The 16,092-nt window shown below is 44.9% G+C and overlaps 2 protein-coding genes across 2 annotated transcripts; both read left to right on the plus strand.

Moving 5' to 3' along the window:
• Nucleotides 1–2,661: 2,661 nt before the first annotated feature.
• Nucleotides 2,662–7,523, plus strand: LOC149276453 (wee1-like protein kinase 2). The gene is made up of 11 exons (XM_089503627.1): nt 2,662–3,009; nt 3,196–3,395; nt 4,374–4,425; nt 4,656–4,828; nt 4,958–5,079; nt 5,359–5,505; nt 5,888–5,983; nt 6,202–6,287; nt 6,491–6,661; nt 7,074–7,216; nt 7,373–7,523. The coding sequence occupies exons 1-11, from the start codon at nt 2,662–2,664 to the stop codon at nt 7,521–7,523; spliced, it is 1,689 nt and encodes a 562-aa protein (XP_089359753.1).
• Nucleotides 7,524–10,088: 2,565 nt separating this feature from the next.
• On the plus strand, nt 10,089–12,900 carry LOC149276454 (single-stranded DNA-binding protein 1-A, mitochondrial). Its single transcript, XM_089503630.1, has 6 exons — nt 10,089–10,112; nt 10,468–10,528; nt 11,516–11,656; nt 12,190–12,280; nt 12,614–12,702; nt 12,860–12,900. Exons 1-6 carry the CDS (start codon nt 10,089–10,091, stop codon nt 12,898–12,900), a joined length of 447 nt encoding a protein of 148 aa, XP_089359756.1.
• Nucleotides 12,901–16,092: the final 3,192 nt, after the last annotated feature.

Here is a 16,092-nt window from a genome sequence, read left to right on the forward strand (position 1 = left end):
GTACCTTATTCTGTCTTGATATGTTCTGTTACAATGTTGTGGCATCGCTCTGGTTAACCTGTGATGAGATTCCTAAAGAAATATATGAAATCGCATTAAAATTAGTTTTTTTTACAAATGTAGATTTTGTATTTACATGACGTTTTTAGACAATTGCAAAATTAGCCATGTGTGTCCTTTCTGTTATCCAGACTATAACTAGACCTTCAAAGTCATGATCATACTGCCTGTTGTTAACAATAGAATGGCTCAGTTTTAATCATGCAGTCGGACTCTCTGACTAATGAAAGTCTATGGAGGAACGGACTTCATTAGCATTGCCATAAAGAATCAGCTTAGTGCGGTGTTTGAGCCGGGAAAGTCACCCAAAATATCACATGACTGACAGCAACGGCGGCTCCAGATCTGCAGATAAACGGAGTTTATTGGAACAAAATGAGATAAAACCACTGGGGGGTTATATTACTGTATACAGTGCTGGGGGTTATATTACTGTATACAGTGCTGGGGGGTTATATTACTGTATACAGCGCTGGGGGGGTTATATTACTGTATACAGCGCTGGGGGGTTATATTACTGTATACAGCGCTGGGGGTTATATTACTGTATACAGCGCTGGGGGTTATATTACTGTATACAGCGCTGGGGGTTATATTACTGTATACAGCGCTGGGGGTTATATTACTGTATACAGCGCTGGGGGGTTATATTACTGTATACAGTGCTGGGGGTTATATTACTGTATACAGCGCTGGGGGGTTAAATTACTGTATACAGCGCTGGGGGTTATATTACTGTATACAGCGCTGGGGGGTTATATTACTGTATACAGTGCTGGGGGTTATATTACTGTATACAGTGCTGGGGGTTATATTACTGTATACAGAACTGGGGGGGTTGTTACTGTATACAGCGCTGGGGGTTATATTACTGTATACAGCGCTGGGGGTTATATTACTGTATACAGCGCTGGGGGGTTATATTACTGTATACAGAGATGGGGGTTATATTACTGTATACAGCGCTGGGGGTTATATTACTGTATACAGCGCTGGGGGGTTATATTACTGTATACAGCGCTGGGGGTTATATTACTGTATACAGCGCTGGGGGGTTATATTACTGTATACAGCGCTGGGGGGTTATATTACTGTATACAGTGCTGGGGGTTATATTACTGTATACAGAACTGGGGGGGTTGTTACTGTATACAGCGCTGGGGGTTATATTACTGTATACAGCGCTGGGGGTTATATTACTGTATACAGCGCTGGGGGTTATATTACTGTATACAGCGCTGGGGGTTATATTACTGTATACAGCGCTGGGGGGTTATATTACTGTATACAGCGCCGGGGGTTATATTACTGTATACAGCGCTGGGGGGTTATATTACTGTATACAGCGCTGGGGGTTATATTACTGTATACAGCGCCGGGGGTTATATTACTGTATACAGCGCTGGGGGTTATATTACTGTATACAGCGCCGGGGGTTATATTACTGTATACAGCGCCGGGGGTTATATTACTGTATACAGCGCTGGGGGTTATATTACTGTATACAGCGCTGGGGGTTATATTACTGTATACAGCGCCGGGGGTTATATTACTGTATACAGCGCCGGGGGTTATATTACTGTATACAGCGCTGGGGGGTTATATTACTGTATACAGCGCTGGGGGTTATATTACTGTATACAGCGCTGGGGGGTTATATTACTGTATACAGCGCTGGGGGTTATATTACTGTATACAGCGCTGGGGGGTTATATTACTGTATACAGCGCCGGGGGTTATATTACTGTATACAGCGCTGGGGGTTATATTACTGTATACAGCGCCGGGGGTTATATTACTGTATACAGCCTTGTGACTTCCCCTTTAAAACCCTCAACATTTTTCAGAATGAACCCTTCCACTAGAGGGCAGCAGTTCTTAATCTATATAAGTTCGCTCTTGGCAGGTTAACGAAAGTATCGCATTTTGTGGCTAACATTATGGGTAAGCAAAGTGTTAGGTGGGGTGGGTTCGGGGAGTCAAATAAAATGCCAGGAGATATGGGGGGGGGGGTTATGTATAAAGAGCAAGCTGTACAAATGTAGGATTAAGCAGAAACTGTACGTTGATCGCTATGGTGATGAGTATTTGGTTGTCTAGAACGAGCAAATGGATTTGTGAGAAATGATAAAGAAATAATGTCTGTGGGCTGTGTTGGGCATCTCATGACCTCTGGCCATTGGCTAGCAGTCTGTACATAGACAGCGTGTTATCCTATCCTAATGCCCCCCCGGATAAGCTTGTGCTGATCCTGAGCAGTAAATGGTTAATGGTGATGGGTGGGGTAGATTTTGGGGCCAGGTGCTACCACTAGGTAATTGTCCTTTTGCTCTGGGTCTCGGGCTGCAGGGTATATAAAACTGCTGGGTGGGGTTTTCAGCGCATGTTCTTTTGTTCGCTGAGCATGGGAGTTGCTGGTAATTGTCAGGTATGCTGCGGGGTTTATGAGTCAGGAGCAGGCTGAGCTCTGGGTATCTGTGTGGAGTCAGGAGCAGGCCGAGCTCTGGGTATCTGTGTGGAGTCAGGAGCAGGCTGAGCTCTGGGTATCTGTGTGGAGTCAGGAGCAGGCCTTCAATATGCTGTGTCTTGTCTTTGGCAGGGATGAAGTCTGTCATGGCCTGCGGATCTGGACTGGTTCAGCGGTTGGACTTTTCTAGCAGCGACGAGGAGACTGGCGGCGCCGCCGGAGAGGCTTTCAGGAGCCCCCGGAAATCTAGAGAGCCACCGGCGTGGAGGGTCAGCAGAAGCCCATTCCCCACCACACCTCAGCGGAATGAGCGAGGTGTCTCCCCGGCCCTGGAGGACGCTCTCGACGGGAGTCCATGCAGTACTAGTGACTGCTCCCCAACACCTGATCGCAAGGGTGCGAATGCAGAATGTCCCGGGACCCCTCTCCATTATAGCACATGGAAGAAACTGAAGCTCTGTGATACCCCTTATACCCCAAAAGTATGTTGCCCTAGCCTAACTTGTTGCTCCTTATGATGTACTGTAGCTCAGGGCATGCTATGCTAAGCTTTGTGTTGTCCAACTGGTGAAGCAGGTTTGTGGCCCCTGGGTGGGGATACCCCTGCCAGGGGCAAATGTAGATTTTTCTACTCTGAATAGTTACGTGTTGGCTTATTCTCCTCGCAGAGTCTGCTGTATAAGACCCTTCCCTCACCTGGCTCCAGGGTACCCTGCAGGGGACAGAGACTCCTGCGCTTTGCGGCTGGCACCGGAGCTGGCCTCGATGGCCCTGCGCTGGTTAACGTTAACCCCTTCACCCCTGAAACCTATCGTCAAATGCAATTCCAGCCTAATGGAAAGAGGAAGGAGAGAGATGAATCTTGCAGGTGACTATATAGGAACGTACGGCAGAAAACTATATTCCGTTGCAAGGAACACGAGGGTCACTTCTGATTGGCTGCTCAGTGCTATTAAAGGCAGATGCGTAGAAACGTGGGTTCTTATCTGCCACCAAATCCTTCCAGCCCGACTTGTTTGCCTGTTTTTCTTGTCTATCTTGCTACATAATTAGTTGGGGGTGGAAATTAACCCTTCTCTTTCAGAACAGAGAGGGCAGGAAGCATACTTGGGTATGCTGCTTGCACATGCTCAGTAGAACTCCCTTTGTAGTCAATGGCAGCCATGTGCAAAACTCTAATTCCAGTTTCTGAAGCTGAAGAGCTGTCTAAAGTTCTACCTCAGTAACTAATGAATGCATGCTTAGATCTGCATGCAGTGAAACGCGTTGGTGAATATGCAGAAGTAATTAACATGTTAAAATAAAATATGTTTTGGGGTTTAAACTGTTCCTTTAACCAAATACCTGAGGTCTCTTTATTGGTTTAGCCCCCTACCCATCCTAGTCCATGCTATAATATAGGGATGGCCATAATGCGCCCCAAACCCCTGCTCCAGGGGGTGGTACAGGAGTTTTGACTGCTCTCTATTCTAGGGTCCATGGTTTGTCTAATCCTTTACCTTGTTGATGGAAATATTACGATTGCTCACTTCTGTTACAAGGCATGCGGAGCAAATCTCAGAAGGTCCCCTTAAAGCAGGGGTTCTCAAACTGCGGCCCTCCAGCTGCTGCAGGACTACATCTCCCATACTCCTCAGCCAGCCCCTTAGATGAAGGAGCATTATGGGAGATGTAGTCCTGCAGCAGCTGGAGGGCCGCAGTTTGAGAACCCCTGCCTTAAAGCTTCATTAATAAAAAGCTCCATAGTGCAATCTAGACAACTGTCGCCATCTGCTGGTAGGATAGTAGAATGCTTGTCAAGAATTTATAGTTTTTTTTTTTTTTTTGTTGTGGTTTCTTCTTTCAGATCTGATCCAGTGAAAACTGTGGAAAAAGAACATTTGGGTCTCCAGTCCAAGGTATGGAAATCAAAGGAAAATGCTAAATGTCTTCTGCTTTATCACTATGCATGGAACTCTAAAATATCTACCTATATATATATATATATATATATATATATATATATATATATATATATATATATATATATATATCTCTATATCCTTATGCTCTAATTGCATGGAAATATAAATTAGTGCCTCGCCAAAAAGCTGACGCTTGATTTGCTGAAAGAGTCTTTCTTTCCCAGAGGTTTATGTTACGGGAAAGAAGCATGGTGTCTCGCTACAAGACTGAGTTCTTGGAGATAGAAATAATTGGGTCCGGCGAGTTTGGCTCGGTCTACAAGTGCGTGAAGCGCCTGGATGGATGTCTTTATGCCATCAAACGCTCCAAGCGGCCGTTGGCTGGGTCCACGGATGAGTGAGTACCTCTGGCTTGAAGCTTGCTTTGTGCTGGTGGGATATCGGCTCCTCTGCTACTTCCATCTTCAGCCTCTTGGCATATGCATGGAATCCGAACATGTGCTCATGGTTGTTACTCTTCCTATAGGCAGCTTGCATTGCGTGAAGTCTACGCGCATGCTGTGCTTGGACACCATCCCCATGTGGTACGGTACTATTCTGCCTGGGCTGAGGATGACCACATGATTATCCAGAATGAGTACTGTAATGGTAAGGCCAACCTTATTCATTACTTGGTCTTGTCTTAGATTCAGGAGCCAAAAAACCATATATTTAATTTCCCTCACTGTTACGCTCTGCCACTTCCACTGGCAGGCTGTTGCACTTATCTACTACCGTCTCTGTAATGTAAAACTTCCTTCCATTCGATCTAAGCCTCTATGGACTCTGGTACTACCATTTCTCCTCCTGCAGTCCTTAAGGTCTGATTTCTGTGTGTTCTTTCTAAAAAGTAGTTGGTTGAAGGTTTCGTGTTTATTTTCTCTTCAGGTGGCAGCTTGCAGGACCTGATCAATGAGAACAGCAAGAGTGGACTCCTCGTGATGGAGCAGGAGCTGAAGGAGATCCTCCTCCAAGTGTCCATGGGACTGAAGTACATCCACAGCACTGGCCTGGTCCATATGGACATGAAGCCAAGTCAGTTCCTGTGACAGATGAGCTGCTGGACCTACTTTATAAGAACAGAAACCCATTAAGAAGGGTTCTGACTTCAAAGTAATGGGGGGGGGTTATCATATTGAGGTGGAAATGCCAAGTTTTCTTAAATCCCTCGAATAATTAAACACTATTGGCTTCTTTCCTCCTGTATGTTTCCCAAACCTCTTGCATGTCCCGCACATCTGTAACTTTCCAGTATCTGCCACCCAAAACATATTTATGGATTACCGTTCCAATCCTCACCCCAGTGGAGTTGCTTTCGGCAGGGGCGCTGCTCGCCTGATCGTAGCGATTACCTGGACGTCACTGTTTGGGTTTGAAAGTCTTAAGACTCAGACTGTCCGCTTTTTGTGATCTTCAGGTAACATTTTCATCTGTCGGAAGATAGCGGGGAACGCGGAGGATGAGAGCGATGGTGAAGACGATCCAACGTCTGCCGGGGTCATGTACAAAATCGGTATGTTAATGTTGCTCTTTAAGATCATAGACCATTGATGATAAAACCTGGTTTGTAAACCTTCTTAAGGCGACGTGTTAAATAACCAATCGCCAATCATTGCCTCTGATCCAACTATACTTAGCACTTCAGATGATGGTGTGCAACTTTAACTGATAAGAATCTTTTTCGTTAAGCTGAGTCTAATTAGTCCTTGATTTATGGTACATCTCTTCCAGGAGACCTTGGGCATGTGACATCCACGACAAAACCGCAGGTTGAGGAAGGGGACAGTCGGTTCCTGGCCAATGAGATCCTTCAGGAGGTGATGACTATTGCCTTGCTTATCTTATAACGGTTTATTCAATGGATGGGTGGCAACATCCAGCTCCAGGAGAGAGTAACAAAGTAACTAGAGTTTCCACTTGCTTGTGGCATATGGCTAAGCTGGCTTGTGGAGAGCAATTGCCCCATCTGGAGTAGCTTTGTATAGAAGGTGCAATGATGTATCCTTTAACTCTGTTGCAGGATTATAGCCAGCTGCCGAAGGCAGATATCTTTGCCCTTGGCCTCACCATAACAGTGGCAGCTGGTGCAGACCCCCTTCCCTGTAACGATGACGCCTGGCACCATATCAGGAGGGGCAACCTACCGGAAATCCCACAGCCGCTCACCCCTGCCTTCCATGACCTTCTCAAGGTGAGGAGCGCGGTGCATGTTAACCAGCCCTAAATAGAGGTGCTTGGGATATGGTATCATTCCAATCATACATGCAGCTAACCTGCTTTGAAATAAGTGCTATGGCTCATGGGGGTTGTGATTAAGTATGTTAAAGCTACATGCTAACTAATGGCTTCTCTGGAGGTCCAACTGGTTCTACCAACTGTCCCATCAGCCTCGGTGGGGGAAATAGTCAATGGTTCAAGTTGTGGCTGTCGTGTCCTGTAAGAACTTGAAGAGCCTAGATATCTGCTGCTGAAACACTTGGGAGAAAATGTGACTCCTTAGCGTCTGTGACTGTTGGTCCAATGGCTTAGACAACCAGTTCTGCTACCGTATGGTGAAGTCCAGGGGTGATATTAACCTGGATACTAAACTTCTGTTCCTTAAGGTGTTGATTCACCCAGACCCAGCTAGGAGACCAGCAGCTGCCGCCCTCGCTAAGAACCTGGTTCTGAGACGTTCCGTTGGGAAAGCTGCTCAGCTCCAGAAACAGCTGAATGTGGAAAAGTTTAAGACGGCCATGCTGGAAAGGTGATCTGAGGCTCTTGTGAGAATCGAGCCCTACTTGGGGCATCATGTGGTGGGCTCTTAGAATTGGAATGCATGGGGTGCCCCCCCCCCCCCCCCCCCCCCCAAAAAGCTAGAACACTAATTTGGTTAACTGTTCTTCACATCTTTCTTCTGCAGGGAACTGAAAGCTGCTAAATTAGCTCAGAGTTCCAGCAAGGATGTGTGTCCCGATCTCCCCTCCAAGGCGGACATGCTGTGCCAGGGCAGGAGGCGTCTTGTTGGTGGTAAAAACACACGCTCTTTGAGTTTCACCTGTGGAGGCTATTAAGCAGCCCATCTGTCAAACTGCCGAGACAGGACTCTGGCTGATAATCGCACGCCGGCTTCGGAAAAACGTGGACATCCTTTTTCTAAGACTGCACTGGAACACCAATGGTTAATACTACAAATTAAAGAAGAACCCGGCGTCTTGTCTGTTCACTACAGCTGCTCTCAGAACTAACTATTTTTATTGTATAATTTTTTATGCTGATTGAATGCAGCGCCTTGTAAATTATTTTATTGTGAGTTTTAAATAAAACTTTTAATCTTTAATCTGAATTATATGGTGTTCAGGTTCCTGCCAGCGGCCACACAATGCCACGTCTTGGGAACCAGGGGAAGAACACGCATAGTGACTTGGGTTACTGTCTCAAATACACGCATGTAACAATTACTTGTCACAACATATGAACATGGTAATAAGGAGGAAGGTAGCCGGTTCTCTGATGTGAAATGTGTTGGCCATCCATATGATGCCTCATTGGTCCTATAGATTGGGTAGCCTTCTCCATCCATTCTAAGACATCTGTGGATACGGCTCCTAGTGTCCCTCAGCCTGCTGCAATAGCTTTCTACCCTACAACCGCTTGTATTCCATGTGCACGGATCATGTCACGTTCTTGCCCGGGGCACCATCCATGGCCAGCGATGGACGCGGTGGTCCCCTTGGCTCTTTGGGGCATTGCTGCTTTTGAAGAGACCCCCTATAATGGGGGGGGGGGGGTCAGTCTTTCACAAGATGACAGCTGCTAATGGCTTATTTCAAGACTGAGGCACAAAACCTTCAGTCACTGTATGGCACTACATTCCCTCGCCTGCATATCGAAAGACTAACTCTGCTGTTGTCTTAAAGGACCAATCTAGAATCTGTTTTCCAATCTGGTGTCCAAAGACCAAACAAAAAAAAGTGATTTAACCATATCCGGAAAATGACTCATTTGCCTGGAATCATTTAAAACCTCGCAGCATCCACAGGAGCCAGGTTTGAATAATTTAGCGGTTGAGCATTCTATGGACAGTTTTAAAATTATGAATAATTAACTACAATTGTAAATAAATATGGCTGCTGTTTTTGAGGTGGGTGGGGGGCACAGTTATTACACAGTGAGCCTGACCACCATATCCCTATAGATTAATTTAACTGAGTTCTATGTTAAACTGGCAAAAACATTTAAAAAAATAAAAATAAAACTACTTTTACAGTCTCTATCACCATAGCAACCAAAGGTACGGTCTGTTTAATTGGTTACTATGGTAATGATGTCTAGGTTTGCAATAGAATCGCTTTTTACACAATAACCCACAAATGGCCCCCTTTTTTTAGGAATGTTATACAAAAACCCAACCGCTTTGATATATACATTTGGTATATACTTTGGTATAAACAGTGAAAGGAACCATTTTCCACCGACTCCCTAACTCTATGGCAGACTCAGACTGAAGTACCGGAAGTGTGGCATGATGCACGCAGAAGCAGGGCGGAAGTGTCTTGGTGGCTGCCGGAAGTGAGGTTGAGCTGTGCTGTAGAGTCAGTGTCCCCTTGCGGAATCTCACGTGGGTAGAGCAGAGTGACCCTGGTGAGGTGAGTGGGTCTGTAATTGGGGTAAATCTTCGTGTAAAACACCCACAGGTTGCCCCATGCCAGCTTGCTGTATGCCTACAGTCAGGTTACGTGGGGTGTCGGGGGGGGCAAGTTTCTATATGCTGTGAGTCTTAGGGGGCTGTATTTTTCTTAGCCTTGTCTTTTAATGTCACCTACTTGAAATATATAAAGTATGATAAGTCTTAGCTAATCATAGCCTTAGAAATTATTGCGTAATCAAAATGTCATTTTTGGGAGAAAAATTCCTAAAAAGGGTTCTGAAAATATTTATACTAATGTTATTAGGAGCGGAATATTTATGGCTCAAAATGTAGGTAATTAGTTAAATGTATATTTTTGACATTTCAATTTTATTATAATTTCATGTATGCTTTGTTGGAATTATTTATTCTTGCATCAATTTAACTAATTCTGCTAACAAGTAAATTGTTTGGAAATGTATGGGTCAAACAGTCAGTTTTGAGCGCCCCGGTCCTGGTCCGAGAATAAAAATTAACACTGATCAGTGTATGTTTCTTATTTCTTTGTATTCAATAAAATAAGTATAAAAAGATATACATATTAATATTGAATGCAACATCCACTGTAGGGGTGAATACTTTAAATGCAATGTTAGGAAGTTTTACTTTACTGAGAGGGGGGTAGATAAGAGGAACAGCCTCACAGCAGAGGTGGTCAAGACTAATACAGTGAGGCTAATAAGCACCCATGGGATAGACATACGGCTCCTGAATCTAAGACGAGACCAATGACTGATTAAGGTTTGAGTCTTTACAGCAGGAGGAACAGGCAGACTAGACGGGGGCCGGATGGGGGCCGATCCGCCGGCAGTACATTGCAGTTTCTGTCATGTTGGCTGTTAAGTAATATAAAAGATAACGATCCGTATTTTGTTTAAATCATTATTTTTTTGCTTGTTTTTAGATACCGAAATTCCAAACTGAAAAAGCCTGAAGTAAAACGCGTCAGATGTTCCGCAGACCAGCAGTGCAGGTGCGTAGGAGATGCTTGTACATTGTGCCCTGGGAGGCTATAATCATACCCGGGGACTTTCCAAAAGAGCTGCCTCTGAGACCTGAAATATTAACCCTTTAATACCCCAGCATGAAGATTCTACGTAGCAACTCGCTCTAATACCTGCCCTCATTGTTTAAAGATACACTTAGTCACCTGCATTCAAGCAGGGGTATCAACCATAACATACTGGGAGCCAACGACTGATTAAGGTCTGCGTCTTTACAGCAGGAGAGACGGGGGCCGAATGGGGCCGATCTGCCGGCAGGTTCTATGTTTCCATGTTTGGAGCCATTTGTATCGTCCAATCAGTGAATGTGATTTGTCTCCCCAGCTGTTCCGGCAGTTTGTAAGATGCGAATCTATAGATTCTTCCATGATGGTGTTGGAACGCTGTGAGTATTTTTAACCCTTTAAACTCCTTTCCAGCAAGTAAGTACCCCACTTACCGGTACTTCTGAGTCCACGGTGTGTAGCCGGGGCAGCGTGTAGAACTTCCGCTGCAGGCAGAAGGAGGCGTGGCTAGCAGCGGGGGTTGCAGGGAACTCTGATCTCTGACAGTCGGGGAAGGTCTGCGCGATGGACGCAGACAACCCCCGCTGCTAGCCACGCCTCCTTCCGGCTGCAGCGGAAGTGCGTGGGATCTACACGCTGCCCCGGCTACATGACAGGGAAGTCAGAAGCACCGGTAAGTTGGGGGGGGGGGAGTGTTAAATGGGGGGCATAAGGCATTTCTGGAGGCAGAGTGCTCTGTGAAATGCCTTTTAACCCCCTTAATGCTACTCTGCCTCCAGAAATGCCTTTTTAACCGTCTATACGCCACTCTGCCTCCTGAATGCCTTAAATCTCCCTATATGCCCCTCTGCCCCATAATATGCCTTTTAACTCTCTAAATGCCAGAGTGGCATATAGGGGTATAAGGCATTTCTGGAGGCAGAGTGGCACATAGGGGGTCAAAAGGCATATCATGGGGCACAGTGGCATATAGGGTTAAAAGGCATATCATGGGGCTCAGTGGCATATAGGGGGTATAAGGCATTTCTGGGGCAGATGTGCATAACTTGGGGGCAGGTTGGAAAATAGAAGGAAATAAAACCAAAATTTCTCAATCATAGCTTTTATAAAAAAAAAATAGTTTAGATGAATTAACATTTACTGGTAAAACTTTTTTCCTATAGGGTCGTCTTATATTCAGGCTTTTTCTTTTTTCCTAAATTAATATTGAGATTTGGGGGATTGTCTTATAATCAGGGTCGTCTTATAATCGAGCAAATACGGTATATTATATATGTTACGTTCGATATTATATGTTATATATTGCATATGGTCTGTATTGGGAATGTATGGAGTGATCGGTTGCCTCGGAATCTGCTTTCTCTCAGCTCTGAACAGGGTGCAGCTGCTGGGCAGAGTGGGTCAGGACCCGGTGATGAGGCAAGCGGAAGGCAAGAATCCGGTGACCATCTTCTCGCTGGCCACCAATGAGCTGTGGAGGTCGGGAGAGAGCGAAGTTTTCCATACAGGTGAGGATCCGTGGGGTTGAACCCTGTGCAGGAGACCTCAGAGGCTCTTGCTTTGGCTTTAATTATTATTATATATATTATATTTACATTATTATTATTTATTGTTTTAAATAGCGCCATCATATTCCGCAGCGCTGTACAATAGATCGAAGCAGAATGCAGGAGCCAGACTCTGCCTTCTGTAAATAAAAAGATATTTAATAAAAATATCTATTCTTTCGATCATTTTAAATGCATTTTAAGGCACAGGGTCGCAAATTCTTATTCCTTATTCGTCAGTGAAATCCCCTCAACAGCTCCCCGACCTTTCCAAAAGTTACCAAAATGACAACTTTTACAACCCTGACCCTTTTCAGAGAGATTGAATATTAATGTTTAAGTTCCCTGTAGGGCTGCAACTAACAATTAAATGCCATAGTGCCCTCTGCTATGCCCAATACCCCCAATATGCCACTCTGCCCCCAAAATGCCACTGTGCCCCAGATATGCCACTCTGTAGAGTAGATTTTGTTTTAAAACCTCTCCTTCTCTAGGTGGAGACATTAACCAGAAGACCACATGGCACAGAATATCCGTATTCCGACCTGGTCTCCGGGATGTGGCCTACCAGAACGTAAAGAAGGGGTAAATACACATACTACTGTTTAAGGGTTTGGGGTCACTTCATGGAAAAGAAGGATATTTCTTTCTGTAACATAATCGGGGTTTATGGGTTTTCTAACCATCGATTTTTAAACTTGACCTTGGATCAGCGAACACCATGCGTGCCATTGGAACACAGGGGTGATGGGAGTGATAAAGGGCCATTGGAACACAGGAGTGATGGGAGTGATAAAGGGCCATTGGAACACAGGAGTGATGGGAGTGATAAAGGGCCATTGGAACACAGGAGTGATGGGAGTGATAAAAGGGAAAAAACAAATGTAATACAACATAGTTCTGTTTTCCTCCTCCCAGCGCCCGCGTATACGTAGAAGGAAAAATTGACTACGGTGAATACACAGATAAGAACAATGTGCGGAGACAGGCAACCACCGTTATAGCAGGTGAGGAATAAAGGAGCCGGCGTCTGGAAATTCAGAAGAAATCCCTATTTTTGCCTCCTGGTGCGGGGTAAAGCGCAGTATACTTTTTGCCACTAGAGGGCAGAGTTTACACAGACATGGCCGCTTTTAATTCTTTTTCTTTCTTTTTTCTTTACAGATAACATCATATTTCTGAGCGACCAAAAAGACAGATCATGATCGGCTTGTCCATGCGCACGCACCCCTTCCCTGTACGCCGAGCACTTGTATTTCTCGATTATAATTTAGTTAACATTTGTTATTTTTTTCCTTAGTGAAATAATAAACAATACCCTTTTCTAGAAAGTATCCCTGTGCTGCTTCTTCCCCTCCTTCATGCCCCAGCCGCCCTTTTCCACCATCTACAATTAATCTCTTATTTTATCATACGTAGATTTTTTTTTTTTTTTTATGTTACGTTAGGTTGGATTTAAATAAGTTAAAAAAAACAAAATTACCAGTAACAATAAAATTGACAATGAACTAAAGTAACAAGAACATGATCACACGGAAGACGTCCTCGTACAGATGGAGGAGTGGGCCCTGCTCCGGAGAGCTTACAATCTGTTTCTGGTTAACTGAAATAGGTTTGGTCTTCTCTGTGGCTTTATAACCCAGGCTGTAAGGAATCCATGAAATAGTTAATAAGCTTTGAACATATCAAGTGCCCTTGTTTAGTTTGGCCAGTCACACCATTTTTTTCTCCCCTGATGCCCCTCTTTTCTAGGAGGTCAGAATGTTTGCTGGGTATGAGGGGATCGCAGGGTTCTACAGCCCTAAAAGCCCCGATAATGTGTATAGAAACAGCAGGAAACGGCTTTATAAATTAAACGGGGTAAATAAACCCCATTATTCTTCTTCTAAATGCCCCCCTCAGTTACACAAATACCCCGCAATAGGGCACAAAGTCACATAAAAAGTTTGGGTAAAGCCCTGCCCAACGGCACGCCTCTAACCACACCCCTAAAGCAAAAGTGCCCTTCTTGTGACTGCATCACAAGTTACCATTATATTAAAGATTCAGTTCCACTTAACGAAATATAAAACTGATACGTAAGCATAGCATTAGAGACATAACCGCCCGGCCAATGCAGTTATTTAATTAAAAAAAAAGCTTACGTTCTATTATATGTGATACTTGGCACATGGTCAGCAATAGGTCGGAAAGATCTGTTTCCATAGCAGCAGATGATATTCCCTAATTGTACCGTTTGCACACTGGGGCTGGATAGTCCAGGGTGTCCCAGCTTGATTGCAAATAAGCACACAATGAACTGGGAGGAACTGGTGTTTAAAGTCCCAGGGAGTATCTGACGTAAGAGCATTACGACAATGAAAGGTGTTTAATGAATGTAGGGCGTCTTCCAGCTGGCGAGCGAGTTTGAGTAATGTCTACTATTCTGCCTCAGGGGATCAGAGGTGGGGAAAGCTGGCACGGTCGCCCAAATTAATCTGAGCTTTTAGGAAGCAATCGTGCCATCTATTCCTTATATAAGCAGTAAAAGGGTATCCTGGGTGTCGGTATCGCTCGCCCCATTTCCCGTTTTGTATGGTGGTCCCAACACTTTAATTCATTAAAGAGCTGATGAAGAAGAAAAAAGACCCCCATGTATGGACGGAGTGCATGCGCAGGGTATGCCCGCAGTGAGATCAGACTTGGAGGGGGAACCTTGAAAAGAATCGAGCTGTTGTTAACGCCTGGATGATTCATTTTTACTGGCAGCGGCCCCGACGCGTTTTAAATCTGCGGAAAATAAATAAAATACTGCGTTACTGCTTTATTACCCGAAATTTGAAAAAAATCAGGACCAGCGCCCCCCCCCCCAAGAATAATACGCACAGCCTCCCAGCAGAAGTGGTACAGGGTAATACAGTGAGGGTATAGACATCTAACGACTGATTAAGGTTTGAGTCTCTACAGCGGGAGAAACGGGCGACTAGACGGGGGCCGGATGGGAAATTGTGTCGGCAAAGCTTCCATGTCTCTGGATATGGATCAGTTATATGACGCATGATGGTTCGGGTCCTTGTAGTACTAGTTATGGGTCACATACCAGCTGTGCTAATGAACGGGACTGCAGCGTCGCCTTCAAAGCTTTAGACATGGCAGCCCCACAACGTGCGAGAAGGAAGTCGCACATAGAGGGAACCTTAATGTGAAACCGCCAGCTGTGATAACACACAAAGGATGGGGGGGGGGGGGTCCTCGTATACAAGACACTCTCTAAAAAGGAGCGCATCCTACACCTCAATCAACACGCTCTGTCCAAAACCCGGAGAGACGGGACGCAGAGGATGAGAGTTTACTTTGACTTTGAGGTCATAGTCAATGAAGTCTAATTCCAAGGCTGACGTCCCATCGGGTTTATGGTCCGGCTCCACCAAACGTGCAGGACCATGGAATCCGGACACTGGCACTAAAGCTCATGTCCTAGTCGGGACAGGGATGTCATTGGAGGGGCTGCTCGGGGTAACAGTCTGTCCCTTTGAAGCAGATCTGGCACTGAATCGCCGCCTTCGCCCCGCTCGGATCCAGTAAAAGGCCGGGGGGTCTGGCGGACGTTTCAGATCTGAGCAGGAAAGAGCTGAGATTGCGTTGGAAGAATTCCTGCATTATGTCAGAGGGGTGGAACTGATATATATATATATGTTTGGTCCAGATTAACCCTGTGGGGACTGGGGGCTTTAATGCCACTTTAATCCCCCCCCCTTTTTCCATACTTGATGAATCTGCACACATCGTATTGTTTAAGAGAAGTAGGAACTTCTTTTTAAAATCACTAGAAATACTTAAAACATAATTATTAGTGGTAACAAATAATAATATTAATGCTGCCCTGAAGCCAAAAAGGGGTCTTTTCTCTGAACCTTGCCCGTCATCAACAAAAGTTAAAAGGAATATTTAAGGGACGGTGATGGATGTTTGAAACTTGGCACAAATGCTTATTTAAAAAAAAAAAAAAAAAGGTATATTACAGCTTAAGACTTATTCTAAAATGCCACTATACTATAATAAAAGGGACTGTTCATCCATTGCATCGCCAGCTGGCAGTTATGGTCATAATAAAAAAAAATAGAATAAAAAGTGAACGGGTAGTGTTAGACCTAACAAGAATCTGACGGCCCCACTCGGCCCGTCTAGTCTGTCTGTCTTTCCTGCTGTCAAGACACAATCCTTAATTAGTTGTTAGGCTCATCATTAGATTCAGGAGCCGTATGTCTATCCCATGCATGTTTAATACCCGCACTGTATTACCCTCTACCACTTCTGCTGGGAGGCTGTTACACTTATCTACCACCCTCTAAGTAAAGTAAACCTTCCTTCCGTTCCATCTCAGCCTCTGATCCTCTAGTGTTAGATTCCGGTATCTT

Source organism: Sceloporus occidentalis, unplaced genomic scaffold (genome assembly GCF_023333645.1).
Source record: "Sceloporus occidentalis isolate IW3139 unplaced genomic scaffold, rSceOcc1.0.p SCAF_238, whole genome shotgun sequence".
NCBI lineage: Eukaryota > Metazoa > Chordata > Lepidosauria > Squamata > Phrynosomatidae > Sceloporus > Sceloporus occidentalis.

Excerpts from the sequence above, each read along its gene's own strand:
- LOC149276453 (XM_089503627.1), top strand. The coding sequence starts at position 2,662 with ATGAAGTCTGTCATGGCCTGCGGATCTGGACTGGTTCAGCGGTTGGAC. Across the intron at positions 5,506-5,887 it reads CCATATGGACATGAAGCCAA|GTAACATTTTCATCTGTCGG; the intron begins GTCAGTTCCTGT and ends TGTGATCTTCAG. Across the intron at positions 6,288-6,490 it reads CCAATGAGATCCTTCAGGAG|GATTATAGCCAGCTGCCGAA; the intron begins GTGATGACTATT and ends ACTCTGTTGCAG.
- LOC149276454 (XM_089503630.1), top strand. The coding sequence starts at position 10,089 with ATGTTCCGCAGACCAGCAGTGCAG. Across the intron at positions 10,529-11,515 it reads CATGATGGTGTTGGAACGCT|CTCTGAACAGGGTGCAGCTG; the intron begins GTGAGTATTTTT and ends GCTTTCTCTCAG. Across the intron at positions 12,703-12,859 it reads GGCAACCACCGTTATAGCAG|ATAACATCATATTTCTGAGC; the intron begins GTGAGGAATAAA and ends TTTTCTTTACAG.